At 40.1% G+C, this 18311-nt stretch overlaps 1 protein-coding gene across 1 annotated transcript in view; it reads right to left on the bottom strand.

The window, feature by feature from the left end:
• Shc4 (SHC adaptor protein 4) overlaps positions 1 to 18311 on the bottom strand; it is a 121449-nt gene that overhangs the window by 76730 nt on the left and 26408 nt on the right. The window contains exon 2 of the mRNA XM_047542411.1: positions 8574 to 8644. Within this exon, the coding sequence (XP_047398367.1) occupies positions 8574 to 8644 (71 nt within the window). The remainder of the gene's footprint in view (positions 1 to 8573; positions 8645 to 18311) is intronic.

Raw genomic sequence — 18311 nt, 5'->3', positions numbered from 1 at the left:
TTCTCTGAATTTTTGAAATATACATTAATATTATCTGTACTCATTCTACAGTGCAAAAGCACACCAGAACTTCTTTCTCCTCTCTGACTATAACTTAGTACCCATTGATCAATCTTTCCCCACCCTTCTGTCTCTTCTCCCTATTCTGCCTTGCCTCTAGTAACCTCCATTCTACTCTCAACTTCTATGAGATCAGCTTTTTTATACTCCACATGAGTGAGATCATGTGGTACTTGTCTTTCTGTGCCTGGCTTATTTCACAAAACCTAATGAGCTCTAGTTACATTCATGATGGTGCAAATGAGAGGACTTCATCCTTTTTATGGCTGAATAGTATTTCATGGTGTTGTGTGCACCACATTTACATTTGAAGTATAATTAAGTATACTTCTTAACCTTACATCTGTTCATTCCCATGATTACTATGGACCTGCCATGTGGAATACACTAACTACACAAAAGAGTACGGTTGGTTTACATACCCTCCCTCTGCACTGGACTCCATCGTACCATCAAAATGTTTTCCAATTGGTTGGAGACTTTTTTTTTAGTTTTAGTTTTTAGTTATATCTTTGAAGACTTCTAAAATAAATTTAATGGACTGTTTAATTTATCTCAAATATTGGAGAAGCTCTTTTCCTTAAATAGGTTGTGAGGAACTGGAGGGCAGCGAAACTTGAAAAAAAGGTGGTCACTGTCCACACACTCACACACCCACAAAAGGCCATCAAACATCCAGCAAAAGGCCTCCTGACAGCTAAACGTGTAAAAAGAAATATGTCCACTTACACCAGTGCTTGCCTAGGAAATTCCAATTCTGAGCGTTATGTTTCATTGCGTGGCTTATTGGTCTAACAGCCGATAAAGGTCATGAACCTGACCCTGGGACTCCAGACCCTTACTGGAGTCTTGACACTTTTCTGAGTAACAAAAAATGGGACTTGTTTTAATCAGCCATGTACATTCCATCTTAGCCACAATGCTTGTGTCTAATCCTTAGTATTACCAGTGTAAACTAGAACTTTAAAACTCTTCACTGAGGTGTGTTCTCCTGCCTGGCAGGTTAATTCACTCCAGCTTTTATCTCCACTCTGGTGGTTCTTATTTAACATGCCATTTGAATTGCAATCCTACTCCTACTCAATGGTCTCATCCTAAGTCAACACAGAATCAATATGCCATATGCCATTCCACTACTCCAAGGTTTGGGCAGAGATATACATACTCACCAATCCTGATCCTGTAATACTCAGGAAATTTAGATAAATGCCAGGCTGTTTTCAAACAAATGGGTATCTTAATGTAATCACCTAACACAGAGATATTTGACCTCTACAGAATATCTGTCTTAATGTTCACATTTCTTAAAAGCCACATGTACCAGCCCGTATGGAAATGTTCAGTTGTACCTTGGATCTGCTTTGCACCAAAAGGTTGTTTTCTCTCTCCCTCTCTTTTCTCTCTCTCTCTCTCTGTCTCTCTCTCTCTCTGTCTCTCTCTCTCTCACTCACACACACACACACACACACACACACACACACACAGACACAGTCTCTGAAGAGCTACCTTTAATGTCCTGTTGAAACCAAAGAAACAAAATTTTCAAGTGAGTGAATTGAATTTTCAGAATCACTGCTCAGGAGCAGTAACATCACATACAAACAGGAAATTAGTTCAATTATAATATCTTCTGAATTATGATCTCTGCTTCCTTGTTGCCGTACCTAGTACCAAATCACCCAAACAGCCTGCTTACTGTCTATAGCAGCAGTTCCAAAAAAACACCACTCAAGAATTTTTCCCAAGTGGCATAATGGGGCAGATAAACCATAATGTGCAGCCAGTTATGATCAGCTAGAGAAAATGAATCTTAAGACAGGACCCCAAAAGGGAGTACTCACCACTCATTCTCTGGCAGCTCCCCATTTTCCTCCACAGAATCCCAGGGATGGCAAGCGTACAAAGCCACTGTGAGCCACTGCTGCCCAGCTGCCCTGGGAGCAGATCCTGTGCTGCACACCTAGCTCTTAGCCTGGCTGATTTCATTACCAAATAAATATAAGTTACAAATGTAAGGCACCAAATACTCAAAGAGAACAGAGGAGTCAGGTGAGGGTCTGGAGGTCCCTCTGCCAACAGTGTGCCCTGTACCTTGGGGTACAGTATGCACTGTGGTGATGTGGTGATAAATTACATATTTCCTCTATGGTTTCCTTGGGCATCAAAATATGAGGTTCTTCAGGTTGGAAGTCAAGCCTCATCCCACCAGTTTCACTCTTGGGTTTACCCTGAGGCATCTATTCCTCCTTCAGTGTCTGAGACAGGCCCTACCTGGATACACCAAGGAGGCCTCCTTGCAGAGGAAGATGTTTTTCTTCTTTTCATGATATAGCTGGTTACTCATGATATAGCTGGAGGGAAGCTGGGCTTTACATTTCAACGACCTGATTTCTTTGTGTGTGTGTGCGTGTGTGTGTGTGTGTGTGTGTGTGTGTGTGTGTTTCTTGATTTGGATCAAATGAGGGTTGTTTTCTTTAACTTTCCTTTTAAAATCACGAGGGCAGTTTTCCAGGAGAAAGCAAATGTCTCCATCATCTTCATCATGATTTTCACTGTCCACTTTTTCATATATCCTTTTGAGACTGTCTTCCAGACATTTGGAAGGCAACTGAGGCTGTAAAGCTTTGTTTTCTTTCTTTCTTGGGGGGCGGGGTACCGGGGATTGAACTCAGGGGCACTTGGCCACTAAGTCATATCCCCAGCCCCATTTCGTATCTTATTTAGAGACAGGGTCTCACTGAGTTGCTTAGCACCTTGCTTTTTCTGAGGCTGCCTTTGACCTCGGGATCCTTATGCCTCAGCTTCCCGAGTTGCTGGGATTACAGGCGAACACCATCATGCCTGGAAAGCTTTGCTTTCTTGATGATCTTATTTTTCTTTACTATCAGGAAAAGCCTCTTCCTTTGCCCTTTTGCATGAATATGCTATTTCTAAAACTTGAGATCTGGAACAGAATCAGTCAAGCAAGAAATGAATGCCTAGACAAGAATTAGCAGAGGAACAACAGGAAAAGCCACCTAAGGAGCTTCCTCAGGGACTCCACCTGGAGACAAGGTAGAATGGTATGACGAGAGGATAGAACTAGGTGTAAGCTGGGAACTACTGAGAAAATAAAGGCCTCCTGTCCTTTTCTTTTTCTCTGCTATGATGTGAGTACCTTATGTGTTCTGGGTCCTATGAATCCACTACTTAGATAATTGGCAAGAAGTCCATCATAAACATAGGAATTCTGCTTCATCTCTCTCCTGTTTCAGATGGGAACCCTCTTGGTACCTCTTAACTATGGCTCCTCCTCAGTACCAGGATGTCATGTTGTCTATTTTTTGCAATCTAGAGATGGTGAGACACACACCATGGGTGGGACATCAGGCCCTAATGTTTATACCCATAATGGAGATTTTTAGCTACACTGATCTGAAGGATCATGCTTGAAAGAAAATGTCTGGAGATCACTGTGTGTGAGCACACAAAATAAAATTCTTCCTTTCAAAATTGTAACTGGCCCACTGAAAATTTTGTCTTGTACTAAACAGGACTATGTGTTAAAGAGAAAACTTTGTGAACAGGTGAAATTTTAAATTAAAGAAAGTTTGAAACCTGAGTTAACAATGATGTTTTAAAGATGACATCCATGAAAAATGTTAATAAAGTAACTTGAATATTTGTTGAATGTCAAAATACATACAGGTTAAGGAAGAAAGAAGTGCAAGGGAAAAAAAAGGAAAAGCTAAAAGAAAATGAAAAGGATTAAATATTTGGAAAGTAAGGTGGGAAATAGAGGCTGTAAGGAAAGTGAACCATTTTTTAACCTGGTCACGTATGAACAATGAAGCCATCTGTTCAGGGGCAGAGACTTCATGGCTTTGAGATACACACTTTATTGGATGTGCCCATCTAACATCAAGGTGAGAAGAACTTGATGAACCCCAGGAAAGGGGTTCAAGAAGCTGGAAAGGGGAATCTTAGAACATGATCCTGCAGTAAGGTGAATGATGATTGGTCTTACATATGTAAGTCAGCCACAAGATTTCAAGGCCCATAGCAGATGAGATCCCCAGGCTACCAAAGAGCATCTTAAAACTCAGAGCTCCCTCCCCTCCAGTCAATCTCGCTCTCTCCTGGGCTGGGACTCATTGAATGTTTTTTGAATCCACTCTTGGAAGAAGGAGCACACTCCTTCATACTTCTTCCAAACTACCTGCCAAAATGTTGATGCTGTGAACAGCAGCCTTGACCTTGCTTATCCCAGATACTCCTGTGGCTGGTTCCCTCACTTTATACAGGTCTTAGCTCAATTTTCTTTTCCTCAGAGAGGGTGCCTCACTACCAAATCTTAAAAAGATCACCATCCTCAAGCTTCTATAAATCTGCCCAGAACACAATCTCCTATGCCTATATCACATATACACACATCTATAAGGAATAACATACAAGGACAAAGACAGACCTTCTCCTTTGTTGTGTACATTAGTCTGAAGCTGAGTCTTCACAGCAGAGGGGAAAAGTTGGCTTTTTAATATTTTCTAAAGAATAGGAAAGTATAGACACATAAGTTTATAAAGTTGTCTGTATGTTATATTTTGCAATGCTAGTGACTGAATCCAAGGGCCAAGGAATTTGTGCATACTAGCTAAGTGCTCTACCACTAGGTTACATCCCCAGACTCTAGAAGATACACAGATACATGATTAAGGAGAAAAGATATCAACTGGTAGAGTTATTCTGCAAAACAACCTAGCAATACACAACAGAAGCCTTTAAAATATTTAAGTTGTTTGACCAATGATTCTAATTCTAGACTTTGTCCTATAGAAATAATCAATAGATGTTGATAAGATGTTCACAGCAGTCTCATCATAATTATAAGAATGTTATGCAGCCATTAAAAATTCTTTAAAGAAACAGCCCAAGTATCTTTTGACAGATGGATGGATAAACTAAATGTAATATACATGCAACAGAATAGTATTCAGATATTCTAACACATACTACAACGGGAATCAACCTCAAAGGCATTGTGCTAAGAGAAATAAGCCAGAAAGAAAAGAACAAATACTGTATGTTCCATTTATATAAATACTTAGATTAGTCAAAATCATAGAGACAGAAAGTAGAAATGGTGGTTTTCAGGGACTGTGGAAGGTGAGGAGCCAGAGAATAGAAAGTTAGTGTTTAATGAGTATGTTACTTAATTCTGAGAAAATGAAAAAATTCTGAAGATGGATGATGGTACTGGTTGCACAACAGTGCGGACATACTTCATGACACTGAAATGCATACTTAAGACTGGTTAAAATAATAAATTTATATATATATATATATATATATATATATATATATATATATATACACACACAATAAAAATGATAGCACCAGGCATGGTAGCACATACCTATAATCCTAGCAACTTGGGAGGCTGAGGCAGAAGGATTGCAAGTTAGAGACCAGCCTTTGTAATTTAGCAAAGCCCTAAGCAACTTAGTGAGACCCTGTCTCCACACTAAAAATAAAAAGGGCTTGGGATGTGGCTCAGTAACAAGCACCTCTGGGTTCAATCCCTGGTACCAAAAAAAAAAAAAGGAAAAAAAATTGGAGCAATGGGAAAATGATCAATATGGAGGAAATATATAGTATTGTTCATTTTTCTACAAAAAACATTGTATTGAAGAAAAAACTGGAAAGCTATTCCAAAACACAAAATGTTAATAGACATTATCTCTAGGTGAGATTATGAGTAATTTCCTCTTTCATATTTTTGCATTTCCCAACACTCTAAGTAAATATGCAGTGTTTTTATAACTAGGAAGTAAAATAAAGTTTAAAAACCCAATTCCTACACATCTCTCCACTTTTTCTGCATTACTGTTTTAGTAATAGCACTTATTACTACCTAAAAGTATATTGCATATCTATTTCCTTGCCATAGTCCATTTTCCCAGCCAGAATGTAAATTTCATGAGGGGAGACTTTTGGTCTTATTCACTGCTGGATCCTTAGTTCTTGCACAGTTTCAGGACTTAATGGATATACTATAAATACTTGAGTAAATGAGAATGAGTCAATGAATAAATGAATGAATGAACAGGAAAAAGGTCACTATCAGTGTCTTAGTTCATTCCTATTGCTATAACAAACTACATTAGAGTGAATAATTTATAAATAATAGAAATTTATTTCTTGCAGTTCTGAGAGCTAGGAAGTTTAAGATCAAAGCACCAGCAGAGTCAGTGTCTGGCTTCTGCTTCATAGACGGGAGCCTCTTAGTACATCTTCACATGGCAAAAAGGGCAAACAGCTCCCTCTCACCTGTTTTATAAGAGCACTCATTCACCAGGACTCTGCCTTTGTGATGTAATCACTTAGTAAAGGACTCCTCTCTTAATACTATCACACTGGAAATTAAATTTCATATAAGAATTTTGGGGCTGGGGATATAGCTGGTAGAGTGCTCGCCTTACAAGCACGAGGCCCTGGGTTCAATCCCCAGCACTGCCAAAAAAAAAAAAAAAAAAAAAAAAGAATTTTGGGAGAAAGGCACATTCAATTCAGACCATAGCCCTCAGATCCAGAGAGTGGACATTCCTTTATCCTGTGCCCCATCCCAGACACCTGGAGTATCAATCAGAGGAAAGGTTTTCTCAGGCTAAGGATCACCAAAATGAAATAAAGCTTAAAACATTTCCAAAATAGGGTTAACAGGGTAGAAAGTAGTCCAAACCCCACATCACTTGAAGGATAATTGAAGGGGCTAAGAATGTGAAAGGGAAGGTATAAAGAAGAGAAGAAAGTGGTAGCTGTCTCCAAATACTGAAAGTGGAGTCAAGAGGAACCATGCACTGATTTAATAAATATCCATTGAACCTTTTCCATGTTCTAGGGATGAGGTAGGTGTCAAGAATACAAACAAAAAACCCAGAATTATACCTCATTTCTTTGACTCCAGATGGAATACCAAAGATTTGTAAGAAGTTTGCAACGACATATTTCAATGCTGCATAAAGCAGAGAATCAAATCAGCATTTCCTAAAGTGTATCCCATGGAACCCTAGGGATACATGGATTGTTTGTTATATGAAAAAAAAAAATTCTTGGTCCAAATAAGTTTAGAAATATTTGAGGTCAAGTTAGTTTTTTAAACTACAGCACAGGACTTCTCGGAGTTCTTAATATACCATTGCACACTGTGATTCTCCTAAAGAGCAATAAGGCTCTGTTTTAGTCAGCTTTTTTGCTGCTGTGACTAAAAGATATGAACAGAACAATCTTAGAGGAGGACAAGTTTATTTGAGGGCTCACAGTTTTAGAGGTCTCAATCCAAAGACAGCAGGCTCCATTCCTTGGGGCTCAAGGTGAGGCTGAACATCATGGGGGAGAAGGTGGTGGAGGGAAGCAGCTTGCATCATCAGGAAGCAGAAAGAGAGAGACTGCACCCTCCAGATACCAAATATATACCCCAAAGCCACACCTCAGTGCCAATCTCCTCCAGTCACACCCTACCACTTCAGTTACCACTCAGTTAATCCCTAATGGGATTAATTAGCTGATTAGGTTAAGACTCTCACAACCCAATCATTTCTTCTCTGAACCTTCTTGCATTGTCTCATACATGAGCTTATGAGGGATACCTCACATCCAAACCATAACAGGCTCTTTTTCAAATTTTTGGATCACAGGATACTTTCCTAGCCCTAGAAGTCCATGGGCTGAGCATTAGAACAAGTTCCTCTCCTCATAGCAAGAACCTTCAACTTCAGAACAGGAAGCACCCACAGATCCAGATGGGCACACCCCTGAGACATAGCACCATCTACCACAGATGCCCAAGTCTCCATTCTAAACCACTTGTCAATCCTAGTCTCCTCACCTCATTCCTCTCACCTCACAGGGTTCTCAGTTACCAGTTTCTCACTCACATGTTCTCCTTTACACCCTTGCTTTGAACTTGGCCATAAGGAACCATGCCTTGTATTTCTGTCTTTTACTTGAGCTCTACATAACAAAAATTGATTTCTTCCCATAAGCTACCTGGGGAAACCTGCTTAAAGGCTCCTGCCCCCCGGTTCATAGCTCACTGTACAAAAAGGAGGGAGACTCAGACAGAGTCTCATGTCAGGGATGGTATAAATGAGGACAGCTTGGGATTTTTTATATTAAAAGTTCTTGCCTGCTCTTATTTTTAGCTGCCTCTTTGACAGGTCTGAGGTTCTGTAATGTCCTATTTCCAGACATAATTTTAAGTACTTTGGTACCTGGGAAACCAGCTATTTCTGTAGACTGAATCATCTTACTAGTCTTCATATGGAACACAGATGCTCTGCCACACAGTTGGGAAATTTTCCCATGATGAGATAAAGCCACATGAGATGCAAGGTCACTGGGGTATGTTCTGCCTTCCAGCCATATGGACAAAAACCCATTATGACTTTGAAGGCTTGCATGAAATTCCTACAGGAGAAATTGTTGTGACTTTAAACTATAGACCTTAAACCTCCCCATAATTTTTGGTCACTTACCTTGTAACTTGGGTTCTCATTCCAAAATCCAGTGACCTCATTGACTGCAGCACTTCAATACAGCCCATGTACTAGAATAAGAAAAAAATAAGAACAAGTAGGACAAAAATACCACAAAGCTGGGTCTTAGCTAAATACTGACTTCCTGGGAAGCACCTTAAATCAGCTCCTGATGTCAAGTTACATATGCACACTCCAACTGTCATTGATCTGACCATTAATGGACACATGGCTTACACTTCAGTTCAGTTATAAAACATTAGCAAAATGCAAACTATTGTTGCCAGGAATGCAGGGAATAGGGATGGATGTGAGTTTAGTGGTCAAGAGTGTGGGCTCTAGGGCCAGATGGTGTGAATTTTCATCCTGTCTCTGCAACTTCTTCATTAGGGAATCACAGGCAATTACTTAACTTTTCTGCATCACAGTTTTGTCATTGGTAAAATGGAACTACAATTGTTGTAAAAGCTAAATTATTTCACACGTGTGAAGCTCTCAGATGCCTACTATGTATAAGTGCTTGAATATTACAGGAGGCAAAAAAAAAAAGTGAGACAAATAATATAGGAATGTTCAATCTTCAGAGAAACTCTAACGAGCAGAGACATACATATAACACAGAAGTTAGTAACATAAGACGATCTTATCATCTTTTGCAAAATCGCTGAAATATTAAAGCAGTTCAAGAAACAAAAGTTGTGTTCCACACCAGTGATTAGTGAGTTTAACTTGAACATGGAACGTTGGAAAAGGAACTGTGACATACGAAGCTAAAAGACAGTGTGTATTTAATGTGGAAGCAGTGGGGAGCCATGGCGGGCTGCTGGTAACAGCCTGATGCAATCTGGGTTTGAGGAGGCTTATGTCTGCAGCAGTGTGAAGCGGGGGTTAATAGTGAGGGAGTGAGTTAGGAGGATGCTCCCGTGGAGACGGAGGTACTGACAGCCCACATGGAGGAAGGATGGTCCCAATAGGGAGGAGGGGACCAATTCAAGTGACATCACGGAAATAGATGCTACCAGATTCAGTAATTGATTTGACATGAAGAATAAGAGGATGAGTCAAGAATGACTCAGACTTTTTCAGCCAGGGTAGCAGAGGGAATGGTAATGCCATCAACAGAAACAGGAAAGCCAGGAAGGGGACGATGATGAATTCGTTTGGGACCCATTGACTGTAAGACACTGGTGGGATAGCCAGGAAATAACAAGTTGGCAATTGAAAATTGAATCCTGGATCCTGTAGAGAAAAGAAGTGTAGGGATGCAGACTTCATCTTCTGTGTAACTTTGCCAGGTGAGGCCGTGGGAGGAAATCCTCTTAGCAGAGCCTTAGTTGACTAGGGAGAGTGTTTCTCTGAGTACTGCTTTGGAAATGTTTTAAGAACCGAGCAGTTTGATTGAAAGTGATCTGTCAGCTCCTTGGAAATGACATGTTTCCTGTTTAGCTTTCCTTCGGAAGCCTTCCAGTTCCCTCTGCTTGGATATGGCAAAAACACTGTGGAAAGATGGCAGGAGCTGGGGGAGGGGGAGGTGTTGCTCTCCAAAGAGTTCATGTAGTATTCTGAGCAGATTCTCTAGATTCGCATCCTTAGACTAGCTCAGTGCTCAAGTGTCGCCTTGAGCCTAGTGTTGGGGAGAACACACTGGCTGGAATGTTCTCAGCCAGACCTCTGTTAGTCACACTCCTCTTGAGTCTCCAACAGCAACACAAGAAACATCTTGGATATTTTGTTCTGTCCCAATCACACTTACCTTCCCAAGGCTTGGGTACCTGCCACATGGAAGTAAGTGATGTCTAGAGATTTCTGTTCAATAAACCATAAGGCTTATTAGGAAAGGAAAACTTGATTTAGAAATGTCCTTTTCAGAACAAGGATTCAAGTTCCACATTCAAGGTAAATCAAAAAGATTATCTACGTGTCCTCACTGGTTACTTTGGTTTCTTTTGCTTTTCAGTACCTTCTTCTGATTCACAACCCAACTCAGCTCCTGCTGCCCTGTCTCCTACAGTGCTGGCCCTGGAAAGAAAGATCCCCCATGCAATTTGGGGAGTACTTCTAGGTTACGCCTCCAGTTCCCCCAGAACACCTTGTTGGTATAATCTTTTCCTGCAGCTGTAAATCACAAATGTAAGGCAAGGTGGTACTAATTGGCTTATCAGTGTACACTTTTTGAAAAGGTGACCAAGCACCTACAGTTTTCACCCTCTGCCACAGTGATTTTTCAAAAATCATGCCAGATCATGAGCCTTCACTGCTTAACACCCCTAACATCTATCGAAACAAGCTCACTGTCAGGCATCATGACACATGTCTGTAATCCCAGCTACTCAGGAGGCTGAGGCAGGAGGATCCAAAGTTCAAGACCAGTCTTAGTAACTTAGTGAGGCTCTAAGCAACTTAGCAAGACCTTGTCTCAAAATCAATGAAAAGGCCTGGGGACTTAGCTCAGTGGTAAAATGCCCCTGGGTTCAATCCCCAGTATAAACCAACAAACAAAACAAACAAAAAAACCCTTATGACTATAACCCCTAGACCCTGTGTTTACTGGCCCTGCTCACCCTTCCAACTCCATCATTGTCACTCTGTCCCTATGCACTTTGCTGCCACACTGGCTCCTTCTTTTTCCTCAGATACACCCTACTCTTCCCAAAGGCAGGGCCTTGACCTCTACTGTTCTCTCAAAATTGTCCCTCTTCACTCTGCAAGTCTGAGTCCTCTTCAGCCCTCAGGTTTCAATTCAAACGACACCTCCTTAGAGGTTCCCTACTGCCACTCTTTCTCAGAGTCCTATATGACACCTTATGTCACTGAAGGATAATTGAATTTACTTGTAATTTGCTTGTCCATTTCTTTGGCTACAAGCACCCTAATCCAAGCACCTCAGATAGTGCCAAGAACCCAGTGGGTATCCATAATGCTGGCTGAAAGAACCCAGAAAGCACCTAGTGTTCAACTCTACTGAACCTTTACAACGAGCAGAGCAGAAGAGGCTGAGGGGGATGAATTTCTTTCCAAGTGGGGAGATGAACAAGGAGAACAGGAATGGCAAGGTCTCAGGAGAAAGATGCAGGCACTAGAGGTGGGGGTGCTGCCTTTGGAAGGTTCTAGATTGCCCGGTGATTTGCTCCATGTGCTTACCGTTCTCCAAATACTGGCAACAACCTACACGGGGGGTTTAAAGTGGGGTGGCAAGCAGGGGACAATGTGCCCTATGTTTCAGACTGCCTGTGGGCTAGGGCTGGGGCCAATCTCAAGTGAGAGTGGATGGCAGAGACTTTAAAAGGAAAGGAGAGTAGGCTGCGTGTGTGAACAGGAGGGGGGCAAAGAGAAAAGAGAGCCAGCTGTGACAGAGACACCCCAAGGCTGGTGAGCTCCAGGACCCATGTACAGGAGAGTGATGGAGTGGGGCAACTCTCAACCCAATGAAATGAATTACCAGTGATGGGATTTGTCAGTGAAAGGAGGGGTAGTATTTTGGAGCCGAGAGATGGGAGGTATTCTCCAAGGTTCTTTTTTAATCACACTTTTTAGCAATAACTGCCTTATTTGCTTCTTTCTAAGGCAGGCCCAGGCCTTGCTGTGGGATTCCATCCCTTCATGGTAACACACTTTGATTCACATACTTGACTGTCAGCAATGGTTCCGGTGACACCTCTGGTCAGCCTCACTGTGACACAACACAAGGATCTGAAGAACTGTGAGTCCTGGTCTGAGATAACTGACAATGAGTGCGATTCCCCGCCCTTCTGCAGGCACCTGTTGAGGAAGCCACAACTGCTTGGTGTCACAATTACCCCAAAGCCTTGAATGGAATCGATCTTCCGATCACAGTCCATTGCACTTAGAAACCATTGCTATGAGGAAGCAGGGAGGTGGGGTCCATGAAAATAACCTGCCACTTCTTTGTTTAGGTACCTGATAAATGCATAAACAGAGCGGCAGAATATCAAAGCCTGAGGGAGGAGAAGTATGGTGGGAATAACTAGAGATGACAATAACTTTCATTCATTTATTAAATGCAGATCTGCATGAAACATGGTCTCTGTTCTTAAGAAACCTGGCCTCATAAAGACAGGATAACCATGGAAAGAGATGACTTCTGTTTTTATGAGGTGAGTCACTGCTATTAACTTCACTTAATAGAAGAAGAAATTAAAGCCTATTCAAGAGAAGAGCCTGGTTCAGTTTCGTTTATTTACTGAAACTGAATTAGGGTTTATTCTGGGGTCCACTGCCCATTGCTGGGACCTTGCATAACAGGAGTAAAAAGGAAAGAGTTTGTCCAGAGTCTCCCAGTCCCCTCCTTTAGTTGACCTCGGTAACACAGTGACGAGACTGGGGGCCCAATGTGATATTGGTTGTGAATGCAGGCTCCCCTAGGACTGCAAGAGTGGCACATGAGACAGAAAACTTTCCCTAATTCCTGACCTTGTGGCAAAGATATGATACTGAAAGTCTTTATACAGAGGCTGCAGGGTTGGTGAAAGTGAGGCAGAGCTTAGGTAGTGCCCAGGCAACCTTTCCATCCAGCACCTGGCAGGTGGCTTACCTAACTCCCAGCTCACTCGCTCTCTGCACACCCCAATAATAATATTTTCGTACTGTCTGAGCTTCAATCATTTGCTCCCAGTGAAAAGTGACCAGCCAATTTATGGTCGTGTATATCTAGGGCAATCCATTCCAGTGGTGAAATTACTGGGGTTTTCAGAGAAAAGGAGTGACAACTAGTTATTCCTGTATAACCTTGAGAAAACATCTCACCTGACTCTAGAGAGGGGTGACTTCGAGGATATTACCTATGGAAAAAAGATACACCTCCATATCCTCAGAAAGAATGTCCACAGTGTCTAGATTAAGAGTGACTGCCTCTGTGCTGGGAAGAGGCAGCTTTTCATTTTTACTTCATACTTTTGCACTGATTTTGTTTCAGTCAACTTTTCTCTGCTGTGACTAAATGACTCAACCAGCACAACTGTAGAGGAGGAAGGGTTTTATCTGAGAGCTCACGGTTTCAGAGGTCTTAGCCCATAGAAGGTCGGCTCCATTCCTTGGAGCTCCAGGTGAGACAGAGCATCATGGAGGAAAAACATGGCAGAGGAGAGCAGCTCAAATCATCAGGAAGCAGAGAGAGACTCCACTCTCCAGATACAAAATACATACCCCAAAGCCACACCCCAATTCTCACCTCCTCTAGCCACACCCTACCGCTTCAATTAATCCCATGTGGGATTAATTCACTTAAGACTCTTACAACCCAATCATTTCTCCTCTGAACCTTCCTGCATTGTCTCACATGTGAGCTTTTGGGGGACACCTCACATCCAAACCATAACAGACATGCTTTTAAAAATAAGCATGTAGTATTATTTTAGAGTTAAAATGAAATAAACAAGCTTACCACCTCAACTCTAGGAACCACAGTTTCTTAAATAGGGTTAAATTCCTTTTTCTTCCACAATTTTTATGGGTACATTATAGTTGTTGTTACATATTTGTACATGCACACAATACACAATAAAAATATTGTCTGTTGAATTCTTTTTTATCAATGGCATGTTTTCTTTAGAATATACCTTCCCCATGCTCAAAGTATGAGAGAATATTATGAAGTTTAAGGCCTAGCCCCTGCACTTTTAAAATAAAGGTAGCAAGATAAGGAAGAAGAACAGTTATGAAACAATTAAATAGTGAAGAATAGTATATAACCAAGTATGAAGGTCTGACCTTCATGCAATAAATGTTCAACAATGGTAGAGGCCACTGAGTTGGCAGGAAGACACTGTGGGATTTTCCTGCTTCCTTAAATAACTTCTAGTCTTTCCCATTTAAAGAAAAAAAAAAAAAAGGTCAAGGAAGGACATTCCTGTACAACCTTGATACATTATCTCTACTTCTTTACTTTCCATTCATGCCTCAACTCACCATAGTTAAGTTTTTGGCCTCAACATCCCTGAAACCTTCTGAACAAACCAACTACTTCCTCCTGGTTCACTCTAGTAAAGTGTGACTCTCCACCCACTCTTATTTTTCCTCAGAACTGCTCCCCTTCTTTGTTTTTTATGAGAATATTTTCTCTGGTTTATTATCTTTCTTCTCTGCCTACGCCTTCTCAGTCTCCTTTGCTACTTCCCCCTCATCTCATCTTTTCTTTAAACAATGTTCCTTCTCTTCTCAGTCTATACCAGTAGTTCTTAACCCTGAATGCACATTAGAATCACTAGGGAAGCATTAAAAACTAATTCCCAGGTTCAACTCCAGTCCAAGAAAATGAATTCCTAGCATGTAGAATCATGCCTATCATAGCTACATGGTGCTAATGACACGCATATTTTCAGCCCAAGCTCTCTCTCACCTCTAGGTCAGCATTAAAAAAATGAATGTTCTACTTGCATCTCAAATTCAATACATTGAATTATTCCTGAATTTACATTTCTGATCTTAGCCAATAGTGTCACTATCTCTCTAGTTACATAAACAGAAAACTCAACTCCCTTTCCTTCAAATCTCTCATCCAATGTGGAGCTAAGCCCCATCCTTGCAATCTCCATATCGTTACTCATATCTGCCCTGTTTCCATCCTCAACTCCACTCCTTGTCTCAATTTTTACAATCCTAGGGCAGGCACCCTCTTTCTCTCAATTCCAACACAAGGAACTCACATTGTATGCATATTCAATGTTCATGAATTCAATTATATGCATTTGGTAGGCAGAGCAGAGATCAGCCCAGTTAGCCCCCTACTCCCCAAACTGGATTTTGACTTTAACTGCCCTCCTGGGAAAGGAATCTCTGTGTAAATAAAAACAGAAATACAAAACATTGATTCTGACCCTTGACAGTTCACATGCACAGGTCTTAGATATTTCAAGAATGGCCCAGTCTGTTCTTTATTGTACCTGAATTCAATTCCAGTGCTGCCTTTAAAACAGTCCTTCCTAAAATGGGGCCCATGTGTCTCTCAATCTGTGTTTCCCAGTGCAACCAGCATGTTACTGAAACACATATCTAGCATGTTATCACTCCAAACTATCCCATTCCTGTGCCACTTAAAACCTTATAATCACCCCATCCTTAAAGCAGAGCTTCTCAAATGTTAGAACTTCAGAATCACCTGGGAAATTTAAAAGCAGATTTCTGAGCTCTCAGATTCTTCAGTAAGCATGGGAAACCCCATTCTAATAAGCACGTAGGTCATTCTGCTACAGGTGGTCCAAGACACACACTTTGGAGAAAACGCCAATCTTCAGAAAAAGATCCAGCTTCCCTAACATGCTAGTCAGGGCCTCTGATTGTCTAACCGCAGCTGAAATCGTCAGTCTTTTCTTCCCTTTCTTGCCCTCCCATCTTACTAGCCCCAGTCATTTTGCTGAACTCGCCACCTCATTTCGATCCAGAACCTTTCCTCTGCCCATTCATCTTGAAATATCCTTCTTAACCACATCCATCTGGCAACTCCTACACATCATTCAGAAGGGAATACAAAAGTCACTTCTATGAAACCTTCCCTCTTCCTCTCCTCTTTACCCACAGGCTTGACCACTCACTTCTCTGAGCCCATCTCTATATACTGCCTGAATTCCTAGATCTTTTATAAAACGTCAGTTGCCCATATGGCATCTATTTGTCAATGTGTTTGTATCATTTTTAAAACAGGGATGGTTATTTTTTCATTGTATACTCTCTGTAAAGCCTGGCTCAACAATATTCTTGAGATGAGCAAATTCAATGTGACTTGAAGTAACTTTTGAAAAAGAATAGGATGTGTATATAAAAACAGTCATATTAAAGATTTTGATAATATTAATCCCCTTTCCAAATTAAACCTCATCTAATTTAGATGTCCCCCAAAGAACAAAAATTTAGTGCTTACTAATAAAATGATTAGTGAATGAAGTCAGAGATAAGAAAGTAGGCAGGTTAGAGCTAAGTTGGAACTACCTGACCTACAAAAGAATGAGATCCAAACTACTCACTTTATCAGACTTTATTTGCAAAGCCACAATTAACAATCCAAAATAAAATTAAGAGAGCAATATCACTTACAATAGAAAAAAGTATAAAATACTTATGAATAAATTTAACAAAATAAATGCAAAACATTTTTGGAAAGCTACAATATATTATTGAAAAAATTCAAGAACTAAATAAATGGAAAGGTAAACCATGTTCATAGATCAGAAGACTCAATATTGTTAGGATAGCAATGCTCTCAAAACTGATCTGAAGAGTCAACACACTATTATCAAAATCCCAGATGACTTCTATACAGAAATTGATAGACAGATCCTAAACTCAAGTGGAAATTCAAAGGACTTAGAATAAATGATACAACCTTGAAAAGGAAAAAAGTTGGATGACTCACATGTCCCAATTTCAAATCTTACTGCACAGTCAGGACAGTGTAGTATTGGACATAACGATAGATTTTCAGATCAACAGAATAGAATTGAGAGTCCAGAATAGAATTGAGAGTTCACATTTACTATCAACTAATTTGATACCAAAACAATTCAGTGGGTAAAAGGATAGTCTTCAATAAATGATGCTGGAGCAACTGAATGTCTATATTCAGAAGAATGATGTTGAATATCTACCTCATAATCTATGAAAAAATAAATCAAGATGGTTTAAGACCTAAACATAGGAGCTAAAACTATAAGTGGCAAAACTCATCAGAACCTTGGATCTTGAATTAGGTAATTGTTTTTTTGGATATGATACCAAAAACACAGGCAACCAAAGAAATAATACATAAATTTGACTTCATAAAAAACACTTTCACAAAAGAAAGTGAAAAGTCCACTCACAGAATGTAGAAAATATTTATAAATGATAATAAGGGGCTTGCATCTAGAATATATAAAGAATCCTTACAACTCAATAATAGAAAGACAAATAACCCAATTTCATAATGCACAAAAGATCTAAAAAAGACATTTCTCCAGATAAGATATACGAATGACCAGTGTTCAATAATCACTCATCATTAGGGAAATGCAAATCAAAGCCACCATGAAATATCACTTCACAATCTCTGGATATCCATAATTTTAAAAATAAGAAAGCAAACAAACAGAAAATAACAAATACTAATAAAGATCTAGAGAAATTGGAACCCTCATTCATTGCTGTGAGAATGTAAAATGGTGTAACTACTAGGGAAAACAGCTTGTCAGTACTTCAAAAAGTTAAACAGAAATACCATATGGCCTGAAACTCCACTCCTAGATATAGACCCAAGAAAACTGAAAACATATGTCCACATAAAAATTTGCACTTAAATATTCATAGCAGCATTATTCATACTAGTCAAAAGTAGAAACAACCCAAATGTCCACAATTGATGAAAGGATAAATAAAGTGGTATAATCATGCAATGGAACAGTATTTGACAATAAAAAGGAATGAAGTTCTGATGCATACTACAACATAAATAAACTTAGAAAATATTAACCTGAGTGAAAAAGATCACATATTGCCTGATTTAATTAGTATGAAATATCCAGAATAGACAAATCTATAACACTAGCAAATAGGACTGGGAGTTTGGGGGGGAATGGGGTGTGACTGCTAAAGAGTGAGGAGCCTCCTTTGAAGTTGATGAAGATATTCTAAAATTGGTGATGACTGCACAACTCTGGAAATATACTTTTAAAAAGGTGATCTGTACATTTTAAATGGGTGAATTGTATGGTATATGAATTATCTCAATAAAGCAATTATCAAAGAAACAAC

Source organism: Sciurus carolinensis, chromosome 2 (assembly GCF_902686445.1).
Source record: "Sciurus carolinensis chromosome 2, mSciCar1.2, whole genome shotgun sequence".
NCBI classification, from domain to species: Eukaryota; Metazoa; Chordata; class Mammalia; order Rodentia; family Sciuridae; genus Sciurus; species Sciurus carolinensis.
The sequence above is the reverse complement of the archived record's forward strand: the minus strand, read 5'-3'. Positions and strand labels throughout refer to the sequence as shown.